Genomic DNA, 21,753 nt, shown 5'->3' on the forward strand with positions numbered 1-21,753 from the left:
TGAAGTTAAAGTTGGACTAACCTTTACAATTGCAAGCCAGCTCCAAAAGTGCAGTAACTCTAAAATAACCGCTATGTCATATACTCGGCAAAAAATAATACTTTCCAATCCCTGTGGGAATGTGTTCTTTGGGACTGCTGACTCCTGCAATAAGAGATGTGTTACAGGAATATTATGTCTTATAGGATCATTGTGTTTCTGACTCCTGCAATAAGAGATGTGTTTCAGGAATATTATGTCTTATCTCAGTATAGGATCATTGTGTTTCTGTCCGCTCAACATCAGGGGAAATTATGATCATGAACATTGATACAAATATTCATCATCAAAAAGATTCCACGTGATCCATAGAATTAAACTATAATGACCTTTTTTGCGGCTTAAAAATAAATAAATATATATATATATATTAAAAAACGTTAATATATATATATATATATATATATATAAACGTTTTTTTATTTTTATTTTTACAATAGAAACGCTGTCCACCTGTCGTTTCTATTGTAGTGTACTGGCATGGAAGTACTAAGAGGTGTAAGACATCAGGAACACAATACCATTTGATTTATGCCCAATAGGCTTTTTGCATATCTACAGTATAGCCCCAGTTTTACCGAAGGTGACCTACTGTAGACCTACCGGTACCTATTTCCGGTTACAGTTACATTTCCGCTAGCTTAAACTGGAAACACATTATGACATAATGCCCAAATGACACGGCACAACCAAAAATATTCTCACTCTGGAGCCCTATATGCATTTCACAGTCCTAGCACTCCTTTCCCCTGTCACTATAGCTTAGAAAATGTTCCTACAGAATGATCGCCATTCAGCATTAACCCATTCTGACCTGAGATCAGATTCATACAAGGTTTCCACTGGACACACACTGGTCTGATTAACCCATTCTGACCTGAGATCAGATTCTATAAAAATGTCAGTCGTTCTTCGATTTTTCAAAAATAGCAGACCTACAAGCTCGTAGCGCGCCACTCGGTGGCGCGCTATGAGCTTGTAGATCTGCTATTTTTCAATAGCTAAAGCATAACATGATGCTGACACCAGAATGGGTTCCCGTTCAGAATGGGTTAATACATAATTCTATCCCTCTCTTATAGAGAGGGATAGAATATAAAAAAAACACTTCAACTTCCAAAGGAAATTGAATGTACTTGCCCGCAGTGACCTTTTCCGCATGTGTCTTTTTCCTCCTTACTCCAAATGACTGACGGTTGTATAATAAAATGAGGGTCACTCATACTAACACGTCAAACCGATAGCTGAGATTGAGAGAACACTCACACTCTTAACTTCCAATGGAAATCGAATGCACTTGCCTGCGGTGTTGGCTGAGTGATATTATTCTACTTCATTTGTCTCCCCACCTGCACTGCTCGTCTTACCAAAGGAGAATGAGATTTCCAGTCCTCTTCAGGGCTCCAAACTAACCTTTTCTGAACCGTCCCAGAGTGAATGTAAATAGAGTCCCAATGTTTTCTTCTTTTTTTTATGATTTCCATGACTTTCACTTCCGCTGCTAGACTCAAAAACTCCTCTAGTAATATTTCACCCAAGGACGGGCGGATGGGGGCTTCAAGATATGGGCCAAGCAAGGGATTAAACAATGGAAGGATGTTTTTGACAAAAGGGGGAATCTACTCTCTTTTGATGAACTAGCTGCTAAATTCAATTTACCCCATACACACTTCTTTAAGTATTTACAACTCAGAAGCTTTATAGGGGTTAAACGGGTGAATTCTCTGACACTCCCTCCCCTGTCAATAATAGAAAAATAGCTTATCAGAAACCCCTTTAAGGGCATCATTTCTGATTTATACTCCATGTTAGTAGAATTCTCTCCTGAATCCTCTGAATCCAAATATAACGCATGGAAGGCTGATCTACAAGAGGAATTGACATTGGAAGAGTGGAGCTCAGCCTGTATGGATGCTCAATCCCAGACGGGTAACACTCGGTTAAAACTGTTGCAATATAATTGGCTGATGAGGGTCTATATCACTCCAGAGAAATTAAATAAATTTAGTGCAGATATTCTAGATACTTGTATCAGATGTGGTAAAGAGTAAAGACAAAGGTACACTTTTGTCTTCTGTGCTTTTTTCTGATGGTACCGTGGTGGAGCATAAGCAAATCCTATTACTGTATGGTCTCCGCTTCCCAGCACCGGTCGTGCCTTGAACTAATATGCCCTTTTTATATTCCCATCGCACCGACGGCAGAGGTGATATTGGGCAATTCAATCTCTGCAGTCTGACTAACTTTTACCATCGTCCTGTTCGCTCAGGGCTCCCTGTCTCGACCGGCGGGAATGTTATTAGGACAATGGTAAAAGTTAAGTCGGATCGCAGAGATTTGAATCACCCAATATCACCTCTGCTGCAGTGCTATGGGAATATAAAAAGGGTATATTAGTTCAAGGCATTGCCGGTGCTGGGAAGCTGGCAACTGTCCTTAAAGCGCGTTTATAAGTTGGCATGACGCATGGTACAATCTGGAAGCAGCCTGTGCTAACAGATTGTCTATAGTGCTGGCAGTGCTTCTTGAGGGTGAAAAATATACAAAGAACAGACTGATCTCGTGTATTTTGCAGGGCAGATTGTGTAGGCAGGGCCTTAAATTGGCCGCTAAAAGCTCTGTGTATTTTGTGAAGATTCTGTATTTGACCGTAATGTTCCAGTATCTATTGTGATATACTGTGTATGGTCTGAAAGTGCAATGCACCGAGGTAGACTAGATGGCCCTAATGAGAAAAGGTGAATGGTATTGTATTGATGATGTCATGAGGTCAAGTGATAAGAAAGAAGAAGTAAAGTTATGAACACATGGTCTGCGTGTACTTGTCTGCGTGTAGTACGTGTACTTTATGTCATACGAGAATACAACATCTATCATTTATGAAAACACGAACACCATTTCCTTTGTTCTTAACTGGAGTTAGAATTGTGATCCAACCTCACCTTGTGAAGCCAATGTCATGGGCTGAGTTCTGTCTCCGTGAGATGGGTTTCCGACAGTTTCTGGTAGTCGGAGAGATACTGCATGCAGCCTCAAAGTTCACCAGAACGGTACCATATATTCTGGACATTACCGAGCATGATGGATGGAAGTGCCAGCACTACATTTCTCACCACGTTTCCTTGTTTTGATTAATGTGTCAGTTTTACAGCACGCAGGCAGCATCAGTGATGTAAATCCATCCTGAAGGAGAGGGGTACTTGAAGTTGAGGCTGATAAATGTACCACGAGTGTCGATGTGGTAATTCCTAAACTGCGGCTCAGTAGAAAGCCCAGTGGCCTGAGTTGTGTAGCGTACAGTTCGATACATGGGCAACTGGTGGCCCGGGGGCCCACATGCGGCCCTCACATTCACTTAATGCGGCCCACAGGTTAATGGGAACACTTGATATGTTATTGATTTCAGTTGTTACAATTCCAAACATGCCCCACATTAATTACTTACTGTAAGTCTATATTAGTAGCTTAATGACTTGCATTACAATTGTATTATCTTTTTTATGTATAACTATACTAAATGCATTTTCAGGATTCCAATGAAAAAATAGCAAAAAAGTAATTCAGGATTCCTACAGTATTAAATAATAACAATAATATCAGATCTACAAACGCAAAGCGTGTCGCATGGCGACACATTTTGCTCTTATAGATCAGCTATAATGACGAATTAGGGCATTAAAATGATTAAAATACAGAGAGGTTATACAGTATATGCAATGTGTCCCTCTTGAGTGTGGATATTATTCAGTGGCCCTCTCCATCATCAAAGTTGCCCACCCCTGGCGTAGCCCATCAAAGAGGTAATTAAAACCAGAAGGAGCCCTAGTGTTAGTGCCCTGGTGCTCTTGTACTGTAATCATTTAACCCTGTATAGTTTCTTGACCATGGCCCCGTAGGGGTCTACTGTATTACCCCTGTATAGTTTGTTGACCAGGGCCCCGTAGGGGTCTACTGTATTACCCCTGTATAGTTTGTTGACCAGGGCCCCGTAGGGGTCTACTGTATTACCCCTGTATAGTTTGTTGACCAGGCCCCCGTAGGGGTCTACTGTATTACCCCTGTATAGTTTGTTGACCAGGGCCCCGTAGGGGTCTACTGTATTACCCCTGTATAGTTTGTTGACCAGGGCCCCGTAGGGGTCTACTGTATTAACCCTGTATAGTTTGTTGACCAGGGCCCCGGAGGGGTCTACTGTATTACTTGTTTCCCTCCACCCCCCCCCCCCCCCCCCCCCCCCCCCTACTGAATCTACACTGAGGGCTCCATCTTGCGCCACCCTTATCCCTTGTCCCTAAACGTATTTGCCATTTTTTACTATTTTGAAAAACATTTTTAAATAGTTCAACTAGCCGATCTACATCGAGCCATTGTGAGCTTGTAGATCGGCTATTTGAACTATTTTAAAAGGTTTTTTTTTTTTAATAGTAAAAAATGGCAAATTAGTTTAGGGATATGGGTTAAGGGGTGGCGCAAGATATAGCCCCAAATCTCTTTGCCAAAAATAGGTCATCCACAGGCTGAGCTTATTTATTATTATTCGGAAAAGGTTCGCCTATTTTCAGCAAATGTTCGCCTATAATAACATGGACTTGGTTGACGTGGCCTGGTTACGTTTGTTTTCATGAAACCACAAACGGAAGGGAAAATGTAGAACAAACAGAGAGCGATTTTTGATGTCAATCAATCAAGTCACCTTTAATTCAAGTGGCCGATGCCAAGAATTGTCTTTTATATATTTAATTGGAATATTATTTAGGGGCATGTCATGTGATCTACCTGCACAGCCTTTGTGATCTACTGGTAGGTCGCAATCTACCTTTTGGTTCACCCCTGCTGTATAGCAAGTCCGGGGGCTAAAGAGTACAGTAGTGACATCAGAGGTTTGCCCGCCGGTCCTCCTATGAGACAATTTTGACATAGCATATTGAATTTGTCACTGTAGGGTGTCCAAAACAGCTACTTTTCAAGAAATGTAAAACAGGACCACAGTGTTCCAATATAGTCTCACGTAGCCAGACAACTATTCCTCAATCTCCGAATGCTATATAGAGACTGAAACTATACCTCTGGAAATACGAGTAATCTGTTTGTCATTTCCGTTCACAAAAATATATTTTGAAATAATAGCTTATTTGTTTACTTCCATTAATCACTAAGCAGCAATACAGTATATATGTTTAGATGATTTCTATTTATATTAGGTTAACTTTGCTCTCTGAAACTCTAACTCTGAAAGGTCCCCCCCTTCCGTTCCGAGGCATAATCTTCTGTTCTTAACTCACACGCTGGTCATAAAGTCTCTCTATAAGCATTAATATTCCAAACGAGATGCATGCTGAAGACAGAACATTGTCCTTGGAGAGCTCCCTACATTAGGAGTTACGAGCCATTCTTTTGGAGCCGTAAACAACTAAACATGGAAGTGAACGGCAGCGAGCATGCACAAAACAAGTACGGTGCAGAAGGAAAGGCCAACTAACCATTTTATCAATTAAAAAAAGCCATAAAGACAATCATGTATACATACACGTCCAAGGCCTCCTGTGGTTTGATTAGAAAGGACGTTTATACACGTCCTTAGCAAACATTGTGTTCAAACTTTTCATTGGTTCAATATTTATACAACCCGGAAAAATATTGAAATATTGGAGATACAATGTTTCTGCCTGACACTAATGATATTTATTGCATTTAGTTATAGTGATTGGTGTGGACTGATGATTTTAAAACCCCCACTTTCCCTCCTCTCTCTTAAACTCTCTCTCTGTCTCTATTTGTGCTCTCTTTGCTCAGTTAGTTGCCATGGCACCTCAACCTGGTTCCATCTGTTTTGTGTGTTTTAAAGGCTCCGTCACCAGAACCCGAATTGAACCAGGAACCCGTCGCAGCAGTCGAACCCGTCTCAGCAGTTGAACCCGTCGCAGCAGTTGAACCCGTAGCAGCAATCGAACCTGTGGCAGCAGTCGAATCTGTGGCAGACGTCGAACCTGTGACAGCAGTGGAACCCGTGACAGCAGTCGAACCTGTGGCAGACGTCGAATCCGTGTCCATAGTGGAACCTGAATCGCAAGATGAAGTCTTTGGTAAGAAACCCCAGAGGGGTTACTTACACTTATGAACAACACACTCTTTGTTCGGTATAGAAAGTGCTTACCTCTCAAGAATTGTACACGTAAATTAAATGAAGATGGTAGAACTGGTTTGAATAAATCCCAGGATATATATGCAGTGCATGTAGCTTCAGCACCTCAGTGCATTTGTAGTACAGCAACTCGACAGATGAGGGCAGAATTTATTGAACAAGCAAATGATGGGACACTGACTCCCAATATCTCAGAGCATTAGGTGGACAACCACATTCATACTACATACTGTTATGTCTAATAAAGATTATTTTAAACCCAGGGGGGGAAAACGGGCGAGATTTGGCATAATAAGAAGTTGATCCCGTTTAGAAATTCATGAGACGTGTGCTTGCACATTCACAGCTCTTTTCAACCACAATAACTAAGCGAACCATGCTGTGCCGTGTAAAGCATTTTACAAGTCCTGTGTCGGACTCGGATAAGGTTCTCAGAACTGGGCGGTGCTCAGGAGGTGGTACTGTACTAACCATGACTTCAGGGAACTCAGAACTCAGTCAGAACTTGTAATTTCAAAGGAAACTTTTTCTAAAATAGCGAAAACAGCTGGCCTACAAGCTGCTATTTTTGCTTATTTTTAGTTTTATATTTTTTTCATTCATCATCATTTCATTTCATCATCAGTATTTTGATGTTTCCCTTCAGGAGGTGGTTCTGGTTGTATTTAATAAATAAACATAAAAGCAAGAAAGAAAAGCAGGTGCGCTTCCTCTACATGCCTTAGTTTAGGCTGTGCGGGTGCTCAGCTATAAATATAACATCAAATACCACCAAAGTGGAAAAAGCAGCACATAATAAAGGATGTAAGACTATCTTGATCAGAATACAAATTCTCATTTTAATGAGACCGCTTCTGGCGTTTTGGCCGCAGCCTTTCTCTGAGCAGATTAAAAAATACTTTTCAAGTTTGAAAAGAACCATTTGTGAGGCTGCAAAAACATTCAGGAAGAATTCCATAGAGACTCACTCAAATCGACACCTTTTTATGTCCATTTCCTTCCTGTGATCATATTGCATGGTCTCATCCATCACCAGGGAATCCAGTAAATTGTCTCCGGGCCTCTTTTCACCTCATGTCACCTCTTGTCAGCTCTGATTAGACGAGCTGAAATTGGTCGACACCTCAGGCACCTCCCCGGGCAAAGAAAATGTCTGGATTTGACCCCTGGAACAAAGCAACTTGAGCCCTCAGGGCTCACAGTAATGGCCCCTACGGACTGTAGGACTTTTAAAGTTGTCAGCGAGTCATCAGATTGTTATGTATTTCACACTACAGGAGTCTTTTTTTTTAATCAACTGTCATTATTTCTGTGTGGCTTTCACACTAAACGATTGATATCCGACTAGGCATCACACACTGCAAGAGTTCACCAAGATGCGATCCAGACCGGACAGACCCGATACATACATCATTTGTTTTTTATTCCAATTCATTTTGACATCTCACGCACGTGCAGGATGCCGTGCTAGGCGAGACCGACACACCTAGGACACCTCTCTCTCTCTCTCTCTCTCTCTCTCTGCGTGCACGCCACACGCACAGGAATAGCCAGGCTACACAGGGCGAAATGTATGCGATGGCGTATAGCCTAAGTGCGCTATAGCGAGACAGGACGTTAAATCTTAATTTTCAGTAAATAACTCTCTCTATCTGCACGAACACACACACACACACACAGTGCACAAGGTCCAAAAGTTTGCTCTGCACTGTTGATTCCCATGCGGTTTGTTTTATCAACATTATTCAAGTAAAATGCATTGGTTTTATAGACTATTTAACAGCAACATTGCGCTAATATAGCTACGACACAGGGATTTACCCAAGGAATAAAGGTTATATTATCATCTATCCAGACAGACAGACGGAGAGCACAGCTGTCCTGTGCTCTCATTGGCTGTAATACAGGCCTTCTTGGGGTGCGGTCGCAACCCAGTTCATACTGTATGATGTCCAGTCGGCGACAGAGCCAAATATAAAACCTACTAGATATTCAGAAATGGTCGGGAAGGCGGTGGCGAGCGCTTTTATCGGCGCTATATCTTCTCGCAGAGCTTTTCACACACAGCGAGCAAAACCTCAGCGATCAAAGCCCGATCTTGCGTTAGATCGGGAGTTTTGTCTGCGAGCGCCAAAAATTGGCCCCGACAGCATAATCGGAGCAAATATCGCGCAGTGTGTACAGCCATAAGCTTGCACTGGCATCCTGGTTTGACCAGAATAGTCCCGGTTTCACCATAATTAAAATAACACTTGCTTTGAGTGCTTACATCCATTTTAGATGTTTACAATGCGCTGTTCTGCTGAATAATTGTCAATAGAGGTGTGCCAACTTCAGCCAAGTGCTAAAATAATTGTCCCCCATACAGTTTTTGAAGCAGCAGATACTCTACCGCCCCGCTCTGTCAAACAAACAAGCTCTAATGCCATCACTTTTATACTGGATAAACATCCCTCCATGTGCAATTTTTTTTATTAGAGAGAGAGAGAGAGAGAGAGAGAGAGAGAGAGAGAGAGACTCATGCTTCCATTTAGGAATGCCGTGAAATTATCTATTTTAACCCCTTTATTCCTCCATTATCTATTTTTAACCCCTTTATTCAGACCTCGTCGATGGTGAGAAGCCTACTTTTATTCAACAAGTAAGCTAAATAAATCCCATTTTGGTGAAATATTCTGCTGAAAGAGTAATAGCACTGTGCGCTAAACTCCAACATGATACTATACGAGCAGATCTAATATGTAGGCCTACACATTCAAGATGGCGCCAGTAGGCGTGACAGCCTATCGGTGACCATTTCCCCTATTACTCGCATGAGAGGGGGGAGGTGGTGGAGTTAGACAGTTTGAAGTTAAGAGGTTTTGTCCAAAGCATTTTAATACTTTTCATTGATACCAATTTTTGTATAACCAACACACAGATGTGAAGAGAAAGAAATTAAAACCTCAAAAATGCATGGAGTAAGGTGGTTTCCTCCCTTTCCTTTTCATTTTAATGTGTCCCACCACTGCTTGTACCTGGTGTTGTATTAGTGAGTTTCAAGTAAACACCATGCACTTGATTCTCTCGATTGATTCTCTTGAGCTTCTAGGCAGCGCGGGAGATGGTCCGTTGCTAATCCTTAATAAGAAGGATAAGACTCTCCGGGCATTTTCCACCATTAGCAATGGTCTCGCGTAGCCTCGAGACCACGGGCCATGGAAACGGAGTGTTCCTCTGTTAACATGAGAGCCAGATCGATGGAGACCTGCCTCTCTCTCCTGACTGGACCGTCTGGGTCGTTGTTTGCAGGGTGAGTGGAGGTGAGATGAGCCCATGAGAGTGAGGGGAGGATCTATCCGTGTGAGATTATGAGGCAGCTGAGGTCGAGAGACACATTGAGAAAGTGTGTGTGTGTGTGTGTGTGTGTGTGTGTGTGTGTGTGTGTGTGTGTGTGTGCGTGTGCGTGTGCGTGTGTACACACACGTGTGCGTGCGTGCGTGCGTGAAGGTTGCAGGCTGGATAGCCAAAACCTCTGTCCATTTGTGATGTAGAGACTAAAAGAGAAATTTAAAATGTATTCTTTACCTATATTACAATGGTTTCATTCACCATAAATCAGTATTTTGGTCTAAATGGTCTCTAGACTCTTACTCCCTTTTCTTTTAGTTTGTGTTACCTTGTAGGTGGTTGTACTGTAACTTGTAACTTGTAAAACTTGTAAAGAAATAATCATAAAAACGGCATGAGAAAATGTTGTGATAACATTGTGTGTTGTTGTGTGACTGCTGTCACCACTGACCTCAATTCACACACAACAAGGTGAGAGCTTTAAAGATAGAAAATAATTAATTAGATTTTCATTTAGATTGCTTCCTCTGATAAAGGAAAGGGAACAAAAGCACAGATGACCTCTGGCTCTGGCTTGGGTTTTTTTTCCAAGTGACCGCTTTGTCTAAATCAATGCATTGTTGTTGGTATGCTTCTCATCAGAAGTCTTTTACGGTGTGCTACTTGTATTATTGGTTGGTTTCATATTTTGAAGGAAAAACCAGCTGCTTCAAGGAGTGCACCTCACCCACTTATGTAGAAACTACATCAATGTTTAATGTTTAACTATGTCCTTGCTCAGTGAACACAACTTTCTGATAGTGTGCAAAAATACCCCACCCTTATCAGCTTGTGATTCAGAGAAAGGAACATTGCATCCTGCGCGGTAATCACCCCATGGCTGAAATGATTTGGCGCCATACAAGGAAATGGGGAAAAACTAAATACAAGGTATTTCCACCAAATTGGCATCGTGCAAGTGTTTTATGACGGGCAAGTTAGTGGCGCTTTAGTGCGGCATGCTTTGTTTGAGCTGTCATCAGCAGCCGTTGGGACTCAGCCCGGTCTGTCCAGCATCTGGGATGTCTCCACGCTGGACTTCCTGTTTGCACCGCTTTAACAATGAAAGGGCAAACACTACCATCAGCTGAGCAGTCTGTTAAAAGCCCATTACGGTTCCATTACCTGTCACTGCCTGCTGCAGGCACCCTTCAGCACTAAAGATCCCTTCTATCTGTCTGTCTGCCTGTCTGCCTCTGCTCAGCTTCACTTTGTCTGGGTCACTATATAAGTTTGTAATTACGGGGAGCATGGAAGAGAAATAGGTACTGTAGGTAGACCACGGTATATAAGAAAAAGTGAGAACTTGCAGTTGTGGTAACCCGTGGTGGACACTGGACAGTGCATTTTGTCAGTATAGTCCACTAGGGTTTAGGGTTAAAGGTAACTCTGGTCCATAGCTCTTAATGCCTTCATTAGAGCTATTCACGTTGTGAGCTTTTAGATCTGCTATTTTCACTATATATTTATTTATTTACTGAAAATTCTTGAAAATCTTTGAATTTTGAAGGGAAATGTCTCAATTTCAATACAGCAATACAGTACATCGATATAAAAATAAAATGTACTTTGTAGTTTAGATTATCATATAGTATTTTTAAAAGCAAGTACTCAACTCATGTGCAAATTTGACAGAGAAACTTTCACTTGTAGTTTGGTAATATTTGAGTATCTATACTTACTAGTATACTAGTATCTATACTACTACAGTAACTGCCAGATTACGTCACTAGCCTTCACGAGAGTTCATGGCTGCAGGACTGCACACTGCTTTAATTATTCATGAGAACTTGAACAGAACACAGGTGAAAGGATCAAAGGGGCTTTGTCTCCTACTTGTTTCTCTGTGAGAGGTGAAGAAGAGCTCTCAATATTTAGATAGCATTTACCTGAATGGTTATTTTCAGGGAGATACGAAAGCTCTTGAGTCATTCTCATGCAAATGACCATGTAGGACCGTGTATGTGAGCCTGAGGAGCACTCACTACTTTGTCTCGATATGTCACTCTGGCGGATATGCCAATAAATCCATCTAAGCCTTAGATGGATTTATTGGCATATCCGCCAGTGACATATCGAGACAAAGGGAACAGTGTACAGGTTACTATGAGAACCTGCTAAACCTGTCCGTCCGTCATTCAGGTCAAGCCTCCATATGGTTGTCAGTCCATTATGCCTCGTGACATCACGCTTCATGACACGCTCCATATATGGCCGTCTCCATACATGAAGATCATGACACTGACCTCATCAAACCCTGGATATCCATACAGTTAGTACATGGAGACGAATGGATCATCAGTGTCAACTAGATCTGCATCTGCAGCCGGCCAGCAACTCCACATCTGAGAACTCCATAGATGGAGCTGACCTGTTCGACACACTATATGTTGTTCCTTCCCCACCCGTCCTTCCTCTTCGATGTCTCCCTTTGAATGATACCTATCAAACTCTAGATGAGCCTGCCCCAAAGTTATTAGGGCAGCCGGCGAAAACTAGACTTCTCAACAGGCCCAAAAATTAAGGTTCGGCGGTACCTGGACCCCATCAAACCCTGTACACTAGTCTAGACAGTAGTAGACACTGCCCCCGCTGCCACTCCATATATAGAGCTGACTTGTTCTGACATTCCATATGTTGATCTGACATCATCAAACCCTGTACACTCAAGACACTGCCAGTACAGGGTACAGTCATACACACGTCCAATGGGATCACCAAAAAGGTTTTTGAGGGAGGGAGTCAGGGCATTCCACACTTGGGTGTCAGGGCTGTAGAAGGAGAATTTGCCCATGTTTCTTTTGAAAGTGGGTGGTACCAGATTGTTGTTCTCGCTTCCTCTTGTATTGTGGCTGTGGGGGTCACTCACTTTTTTTGAGGCAGTTTGTCAGGTATGCTGGTACAGAGGGGTGGGAGTATACAGTATAAGTTTGAGAAGAGCTTTGAAAAGAACGGGACTATAGTTCGTATAGCAAGCGAGAGGGATGTATACTGCCCACCTTTGGTGGCGCTACAAAAAGAGCAGTATATGCAGAGACTCAATGTGGCTTATAATGATGCCATGAGACTGCTGCTTAAAGTGCCACGGGGCAGCAGTGCAAGCAAAACGTTTGTCAGCATCGGCGTACCCACCAGCTGTGCTGAAGAACCTAATGTACAAATGTATGTGTAGGCTGTCTGATTCTGCCACCACTATGGACCTTGTGTCTTTAATAAAGTTTGATGATTGACTGAATAAAGTGCTGCTGCTGGTGCAAATGTTTCTCCGTACAGCAGCTTGCAGTCTGTCCCATGGCTGATTGGTTTGCCTGGGGAAAAACAACAACATTGGTAATTAGTTCTGTAACATAGTTATGCAACTTCAATCAAAATCAATCAATCAAAAACTATGTGTCTTAGCTCTGCACAGATTGTTGTTTAACAAGTTCATGTGGAACAACACAGCTGGGCTAGCCTGGTTAGCATCAACGTTAGTTTGCATTACCAAGTTACAATTCAGAATTTATTTGAATGAATGCAACATTTTCTCCCTACTCTTCCATTGAGACATGTAGATACCCATGGTGTCTGGTAGGACCGATTGGTCAACAAGTAGTACTGAGTTGACTGAAGCTCATACTGTATATGCACAATAACTATCTTGGCTCAGTGGGGAAGAGTGATAGGAGTTTGGTTTCCCACGTGGGAGAACCGGTTTCAAATTCCACGTTCAACTGTGTACTTACAAATAAAATATAATGGCCTGGGAGATGGAATATTCTTATTCCAGAGCCATCTCCTCTCAAGGTCACACTCCGGCCACTGTCAGGGAAAGGCAATGATTTCAGTGTAAGTCAATTATCACTAATACTTGTACATGTGCAATTTAATCGAATTGCATTTAGTGGCCTGCTGGCTTTTCTTTTTTTTTAAATGTTGGAGTAGTCTGTTAGACTGCATTGATTTGACCAGCCCTGACGGGGTTTAGTCAGGGTGTTCTTCAGTACTGAGTGACAGGGAGAGGTACTTAGTCATGCATTCGCTCGTTACTAACTCCATCGAGAAGCTCCCGGCCACAGAGGTCAGCTTGCAAATGAAAACAGAATCTGAATGCTCTTCAGGAATTAGACTTACCCACTGCAGCAGGGTCTGTAAATGTTACGGTGTCTGGCATACTTTCCAAGACTAAAAGGATGGGAGAGACTGTACTTTATGTGACATTGTGTTGTGATGCACAGAGCCTTCGCTGTCCCTTAAGCTGGAGTTATACTTAGTTTCACCCCGCTGTCGCGCACGGAAAATAGCATATCTACAAGCTCTGCTGTTTTTGGTTCACAACACTGGCATGCAAGTAAGTATAAATCAGCATATACATACAGAACCCGTCCTCATTATCTGGTTTAACCACACTGTCTTTTTGTGTTACTTCAGTATAGAGACTAGAGAGACAGAGAAGAGAGACAAAACCGCAATTGATTTCAAACTCAGGTCCTCACGCTCTCAAACATTGTCAGCGCACTACTGGCTGAGGGGCACAACCTTTCTGCTTCTTAGGTTGATGACACCCCGTCACTGCAGCCTGCCGCTGCCCAAGATCAAATCATACCAGCACTCACGTTGTATCCTATAGGATTCTTGTTTTGTTTTGTTCCCCCCCCGGCAGCAAACGACAACAGTGTGGACATTTCGGCCCAGGGGCCTTCCTCAGCGTAAATCAATTTACGCTGAGGAAGGCCCGCCGGGGTCGAAACGTCCACACGCTGTTGTTGTTTGATACAACGTGAGTGAGTGCTGGTGTTCATTTCTACAGTCCGTGTCTTCCAGAACCGTGCAGAACCCGTTACATTATCACGTGGAATTACTCAACCGAGTGCTTGCTTTTGCTTTCTACTTCAAGATGAAATCATCCCAGAGTCTTAGGGCCGATTCATACTCCTATTATCCCATTCTGACCGGGCACCCATTTTGGTGTTGGCATCATGTTATGCTTTAGCTATTGAAAAATAGCAGATCTACAAGCTCATATCGCGCCACCGAGTGGCGCGATACGAGCTTGTAGGTCTGCTATTTTTGAAAAATCGAAGAACGACTGACATTTTTAGAATCTGATCTCAGGTCAGAATGGGTTAATCAGACCAGTGTGTGTCCAGTGGAAACCTCGTATGAATCTGATCTCAGGTCAGAATGGGTTATAGAGCCGAATAAAAGTGGGTTCGGCTCTGTAGAGCCTACAATGTGACGTCATTTGAGGTTCGGGGGGGGGGGGCGGGTACCGTCCTAAAGTCGTCTCTTCAGTGCTACTGAAGATTTCTGACGAGCCGAAATCATTTCGGCACTATACAGCGCCAAAACAGAGGTAAAATAGGAGTATGAATCAGCATTTATCCCCCTCTTCGGGGCCGTCATGTTCTCAGCCTCTCTGATTTATTGAAGACAAATTGCCAATGGAGAATGGACCTGCCAACATAAGTAACAACTTTATTTCACTACCCCTTAACGGTGTCTTCACATTTAGCTGTAAAAAGAAAACCATTACACGAAACTCAACTGAGGTATAGCGTAATAATGAACTAACAACTGAATTTATCGTTATGATTATACATTTTAATTTGATATAATAAAATATAGTCAAATGTGAGGCAGCGCCATCCGTGACTGACATACGTAGTGCCCGACATAATCAAAATCTGAATGAGTAGTGAAAAATCTCCACATATGCTAAAGTAATGAGATGGTGGTCAGTGGTTCCCAAACTTCTTCGTGTCAAGGACCCCCAAATTGACACTACATTAGCCTGTGGACCCCCATTTGAAGAGATATGCCAGGAACCCCCGTAAGAGAAGATCTTTACGGCTGATTCTCACCCCGTGTAATTTCAAGGACCCCCAGTTTGACATGAATTAGGCTACGGACCCCTACAGTCCATTTGGTTCTAGCTATCCTATAGGTGGGGACCCCCTGGAACTCCCTCAAGGACCCCTCTTTGAGAACCACTACTTTACATCACATAACATAACTTGACAATTCTGAGTAGTATAGTGATAGTGCTACAGAACGCACGTGCTACAGAGTAGAGAATTTCATTAAAGTGCAAGACCACATTTTTTGAGGTTTGAGTTGTATAGTTAACTTACCATGATGTAACTCCAAATGTGGACAAATCTAAAATTATTGCTCCATTGATTAGAAATTGATAATTCAAAATATGCTCCTCATTGACTTACATTGTACCCTGAAACAGCTCTCAGTCAAAGCATAGCTAGATGGCATTCATGCGGGTGCTTTCGAACCAGATTTACATTACATTAATTTGATAGCCCACCCACTGATGTTAAGGTAGCTCACCCATTGGCTTTTAACAATCCACAGTGTCTCACAGACTCACACACCTATACTACTTAGCAGGTCACACCACAATGGACCATTTATATGCATTATGCTATAGACACTCTGCAGCTTTGTCGCTGAAAGAATTAACCTTTTGGACAACAAGGCACTCAGATCCAGAGAGAGAGAGAGAGAGAAGAGAGAGAGACAGAGAGAGAGATAATGCCTCCATATGTATGAGTTAGTTTCATTGGCGAGTGTGAAAACCTGTGTGTTTGTCAGCCATTAATCTCTATTGCGGGTCTGATGTGGTTGGTGTCCGTGGCTGAGGCTAACACTAGCTGGTACTGTGGCCCTGGCACTGCCAACGTGGAGCAACTCCTTCCCCCTCAAAAGCTGTGATTGTTGGAGGCCAACATCCATCACTGAACCAGTGTGTTCTGGTTTGACACCATTGTTCTGAGTCTCCCTGCTGATTCTCTCACATCCTCTTAGTCCCTTCTTCCATCTCCTTATCTCTCTCTCTCTCTCTCCTGTAATTTCTGTCTCCCCATCTCTTAACCTTTTGGACAACAAGGCACGCAGTCCCAGCTATACAGTTATACCCGTGCGTGCGTGTGTCGTGTGCGCGCACACACACGTGTGTTTTTCCCACCCTTTACCCACCCACCCGTCCTTCCGGCCTGCCTGCATGCTAGCACACTGTTTGCTTGCATATGCACATGTGAATACAATCATTCACTTACTACGTATTGCATCTGCAGTTCTGCACATGCCTGTTGATGTGAATCCTGGGTGTCGTGGGTCTGGGGAACCACGTCATCTTGCATCGACCATCTGGCAGGACAATCAGAGAGTATGTATGTGTTAACAGCTGGATCCATGGCAGTGGTACTAGAGTCGTGTGTGTGTGTGTGTGTGTGTGTGTGTGTGTGTGTGTGTGTGTGTGTGTGTGTGTGTGTGTGTGTGTGTGTGTGTGTGTGTGTGTGTGTGTGTGTGTGTGTGTGTGTGTGTGTGTGTGTGTGTGTGTGTGTGTGTGTGTGTGTGTGTAGAGTTTTTTTCAAGTTTGCGCATCCACTATTGTTTGTGTTCAAGACATTTCTTGTAAAATGTGAATGCAAATAAAGATGTTAAATGTGTGTGTGCGCTCTCTACCTTTAACCATGAAGATAGAGGCCATTAGACCAATAGCACTGTCTAAAGTCCAACACTTCTTCTCCAATGTTCACCTCCAGCAGAAGGTACTAAGTGAAATGAATAATAAAACAGTGAGCTTAGTACGTAAGTGGTTTTCCCTGAACACACACAGCACCCGTGATATTATTCACCATCCTCAGTGGGGGGGGCGGGCTGGGTGTACCGAATTGTGTCATGGATTTATATCAGCATGTGCATATCTCAATAATGATGATAGAGATGTTCGGGAGCTAGGTAGATCTCCACTGTTCCTCGATTTGAGAAAATCTCTTCCACTATCGGTAGCCGCCAAATATGGCGAAGACGCTGTTACTTGTACCCTGAAGGGTGCGTGGGTACTTGTCCGGGATTTGCTAATTGCACTCTGTACAGCACCTTGTAAATATGTGTGTCCTTGTATTGTATCTCTTATGTGGACATAAGTGTGTGTGTGTGTGTGTGTGTGTGTGTGTGTGGGGGTGGCAACTAAATACCCTGGCAACTAAATCTCATATGTTGACTAGCACGAACTGAGGTCCTTTGAGCTTTACATAACCACAACAAAGTACATGTTAAGTAGAGCCGTGGAAGGCACAGCAGCTTTTAGTGACTTTTTGTTATGAGAGCAAGCCAGAGAATAGTGCTGCCGCAGTGGTGTTATATGTATGTGACACATGGTTTGCCAGGTTCCCCATGAGGAATCGCACTGTTTTCTTCTTCCAAGACAACACTGTCCACTTGACACAAGCTCTCAGGATCAGTTAATTATCCCAGCAGGGGCTTGAAGTGCAATTCTCTCAATCAAAGCCTTTCACGCAGGGTTCCAGTTGGCATGACATTTCCGACATTAGTCATGTCGAGGGTGTATGTTGGACGTCTGTGTGTGTGTGTGTGTGTGTGTGTGTGTGTGTGTGTGTGTGTGTGTGTGTGTGTGTGTGTGTGTGTGTGTGTGTGTGTGTGTGTGTGTGTGTGTGTGTGTGTGTGTGTGTGTGTGTGTGTGTGTGTGTGTGTGTGTGTGTGCGGGGGCTCTTCCATGTCACCCAGTTGCTGAGGAAATGTTTCTGAGCTCTAGAGTCATGACATCATCGCCCATGTTGTGCTCCATGTGTCTCCTCTTCTGTCCTTCCAAAACACACCAGTGTGCTGAAGCACACTGGTGTGTTTTGAGGTGTGCCTTAATGACAGCGAGAGATGGCCAAAGCATTTTCGGGGGTCCCCAGGCAAAAACTTTGAGAACCCCTGTCGTAGAAGGTAAACAAGCCAAACATAATAGGCTCCGATCTCTGAACAGTAAAAAAAACTATCGTAAAATCTTGTTGTGTTATCATGTTATGTGATAGCATTACAGCAGAATGCATGCAAATGCATCGAGCAGCTCATGTCATCGATTGAAAGGCAACTGCTTTATGTTGACACAAACAGCATAGAGCTCCATTGTCCCAGGGTATGACAACAGCCACTGTCACTGCCTGGATTTTCTTCTTTTCCCTTCAAGTTTTGCCGTTGTGAAAGAGAAGGCCAGTGTGTTTTCTTGTCGCTGTAGGTGGCAAATAGTATGCCCTCCTTCTGATGCCAGGGAAGCTGTGATATGTTAACTGTTCTAATAGCCGTCTACGCCACGGTGCGACACGTTTTGAGTAATAACATGGAGTACGCCGAAACGTAGGGTTAAATTTGCACCCTAGCCTATGTTTTCCAGGGTTTATAATTATTCTTTAATCCATGTTTTTATCCGATCGAATCGTTAGCTACCGTTCGTAAGCATAACACTCAAAGTTGCAGTCCACTTGCATTCTATGGGCCGCATTCAAAGCCCTCTATCTCAGAAACGACATTTATTTCTGGGGAAGACAAGGTTGATTGAACATGCACGCCATAATATGATTTGATTTGGGTGTGTTCTAAAATAAAGTGTTTGTGTTGATTATTGTGTAATTTGTTTGTATGTGTAAACTTGAAACATTATTGTAGCCTACTACAAAAAGGTCTATTTTCCCTTCATCTTTATCCTTTTTAGTGTAATAGTAGGCCTGCCTATTAGTTTACTATAATTAGATTAATACACGATAATCAACACTTCATTTAGAACACACCCGAATCAAATCGTAGTACAACATACGTGTTCAATACATTATTCAATCAAAGCAAACGGCATGAACAATATTAGTTTGCCTCTTCTACAAAAATACAACTTAAGTTACAAGTTAGTTACAATGCTGCATTCTCTCACGTGTGTCAAGCTGTCACCTCGGAGGACAGTCAAGACGGGCAGTGTCAGTAGACCAATCACAGGCAGACGGGGCGTTGCCATGCCTCAGCCATGTCTATGCTCGGACACAAACGAGATTCACGCGTAGGCAACCGACACAACAGGAAATGAACTGGAAGTGAATATGTCGCCTGCCATCCGCCTCAATGTAAACAGATTTACTAAACGGCATTTATCTCGTATTCTTTCTGCATTGTTTGTCAAAACGAGCATTATTCATGGCCCATAACTAAACCCATGATGATCACGGTTACGAAATAAAAATTACTTAAATATACAAAGAAATTATTGACATATTTAATAATTTTACACATGTAAAAATTGCAAATTGCTGATTTACTAAGCTGAACATTTTTTCAACATGGAAATGAGTATGACTATTATGCAAAAATAATTGTGATCATCTCAAATAACGGTGATTAGATGATTAGGTAATAACTGTGACAGGCCTACTCTCATAACGGTGATTAGATGATTAGGTAATAACTGTGACAGGCCTACTCTCATAACGGTGATTAGATGATTAGGTAATAACTGTGACAGGCCTACTCTCATAACGGTGATTAGATGATTAGGTAGGCCTACTCTCAACTCAAGCCACTGAAGCAGTGTTTTAGTCATAGTCATAGCAAATTAGTCATAGTCTTTTGAATAGTTTTAGTGACATTTTAGTCACCTGGAATGTTTTAGTATTAGTTTAGTTGTAGTCGACTAAATGTCATAAGAGTTTAGTCGACTAAATCTACAATTGATTCAGTCGACGACTTGACTCGACTAAAATGTGTTTTGGCGGGCGTTGATGCAGTCGTAGGCTGATTTTAAACTTGCTGAAAATAGCAGATCTGACTATGACAATTGTTTTTGTCATAGTCTACAAAATCAACACTGCACTGATGCAGTGTACAGTCGGGTAAATTTGGCATGGAGGTACGGAGGTATTGTGTTTATGCATGGTCACTAGAGAGGGACTTCAGAGGTGCTCGTGAGACCAGTGCCAACTGCCAACGGCTCTTCAACACTATCGCTGTTTTCAATTCTGGCAGGATGAAGCCTGAATGCTGAATCTCGCCAACCGACTTCCGAACAATCACATTTCAGAGGCGCAGGACAGCCGAACAAACTTCAAAAAAACAAACAAAACTATATTTGCCCGCCAAACTGAAGGACGTTTGGCTGAATCAGTATCCAGTGCATTATACAGAGGTCAGAATGGGAGACGGATGTTGAAAGGTGTCCAAATACTTCATGGTGCTTTGCCCCTTGGAAGTGAATGCATACATGAAATCTGTGCATCCCTCTCTCTCTGTCTCTGTCTGTCTCTCTCTCTCTCTCTCTCACTTTCTCTCTGTCTCTCTCTTACACGGTACACCTCAGTCTTATTGACGCTTTGAACATTAAATTGGGTGACTGACCCACATGCCTCACTACCGTTGACAATGGTGTACGCACAGTGCGCACACTCTACAACCAGCTTCCGGCCACAGTCGCTACTCGACATCCTGGCTTGGTGTGTCAGGGCTTTATATAAAAAAATACAGCCCTTAGCCTGTTAATGGCGGCTGTATACAGATTCAAACTTGTGAACCAATCAACTGCTCTGCAAGTAAATATGACCGCTTACCATCTTCAAGCTAGAGCCAGGCTGGACAAGGACTAGTGCTGCCAATGTAGCCATCCTGTACTTCCAGTCAGACACTATCAACAGTAGCTTTTTTCCAGCCTTTATCTCCTCGTTTGAGTAGAGATAACACTGAAAATGAACTAGAGGCCACTCACTGTGTGAAGGACAGTGTGAGGTGGCAATCAATAGGTGACAGTAAAGCAATAGATGTGAGGGGCTCTTGTTGATGATGCTCCCAAAGCTTTCATCTTTTTGCCACACGTGAGGCTCAACTATTGGCAGCGATTGTAAATATCACACTCTTGCTGCAGCTAAAGCAACTTTGCCCCATGGTAAACAATAAAAGCTACTTTTCCTGCAGTATCCCTATTTTTTTGGTGGAAAATGTAACGTTAACTCCAATTCACACCATAGCAGGGCTGTAGGCAGGGCAGGGCTGTAGCTATGTTAGACAGAACTTTTCCGTCCCTACTTGCACTCTGTAGGAAGTGAAGACCAGAGGTCACTAACGGGGCTTGGGTACAAATGAACGGGCGGAAACGGGGAGTGGTCCTACTGTATCTCTCTACGGGCAGCCGTTTATCTCCCGCTGGAGAATCTCTGTTGGCCGGCCACTCTGAATGCATGATGAGGTGGCAGAGACAGAGAGGGGCTTTCTCCCAGGGCCTGTGGGTGCTGGACATCCATGATGAATGCCACGGCAGAGGGGTTTTTCAGCTCCTGGGTGGGAGTCTTGGTCAGGGGCCACATAGCTCCGGGTCTTTTTCAGACGAATGCTTCCCGTGCCTGAGTCCCACCACCAGCCCTTGTTGTTGTCACAGATGCTGGGCC

The 21,753-nt window shown here is 43.0% G+C and overlaps 1 protein-coding gene across 1 annotated transcript in view; it reads left to right on the forward strand.

Moving 5' to 3' along the window:
* The window catches only part of LOC308318444 (uncharacterized protein), a 52,683-nt gene that overhangs the window by 24,675 nt on the left and 6,255 nt on the right, over nt 1-21,753 (forward strand). Inside the window, exon 3 of the mRNA XM_080767999.1 lies at nt 5,885-6,122. Within this exon, the coding sequence (XP_080624125.1) occupies nt 5,885-6,122 (238 nt within the window). The remainder of the gene's footprint in view (nt 1-5,884; nt 6,123-21,753) is intronic.

The sequence above is a fragment of the Protomyctophum bolini genome (genome assembly GCF_963924005.1).
Source record: "Protomyctophum bolini genome assembly, chromosome: 7".
Lineage (NCBI taxonomy): Eukaryota > Metazoa > Chordata > Actinopteri > Myctophiformes > Myctophidae > Protomyctophum > Protomyctophum bolini.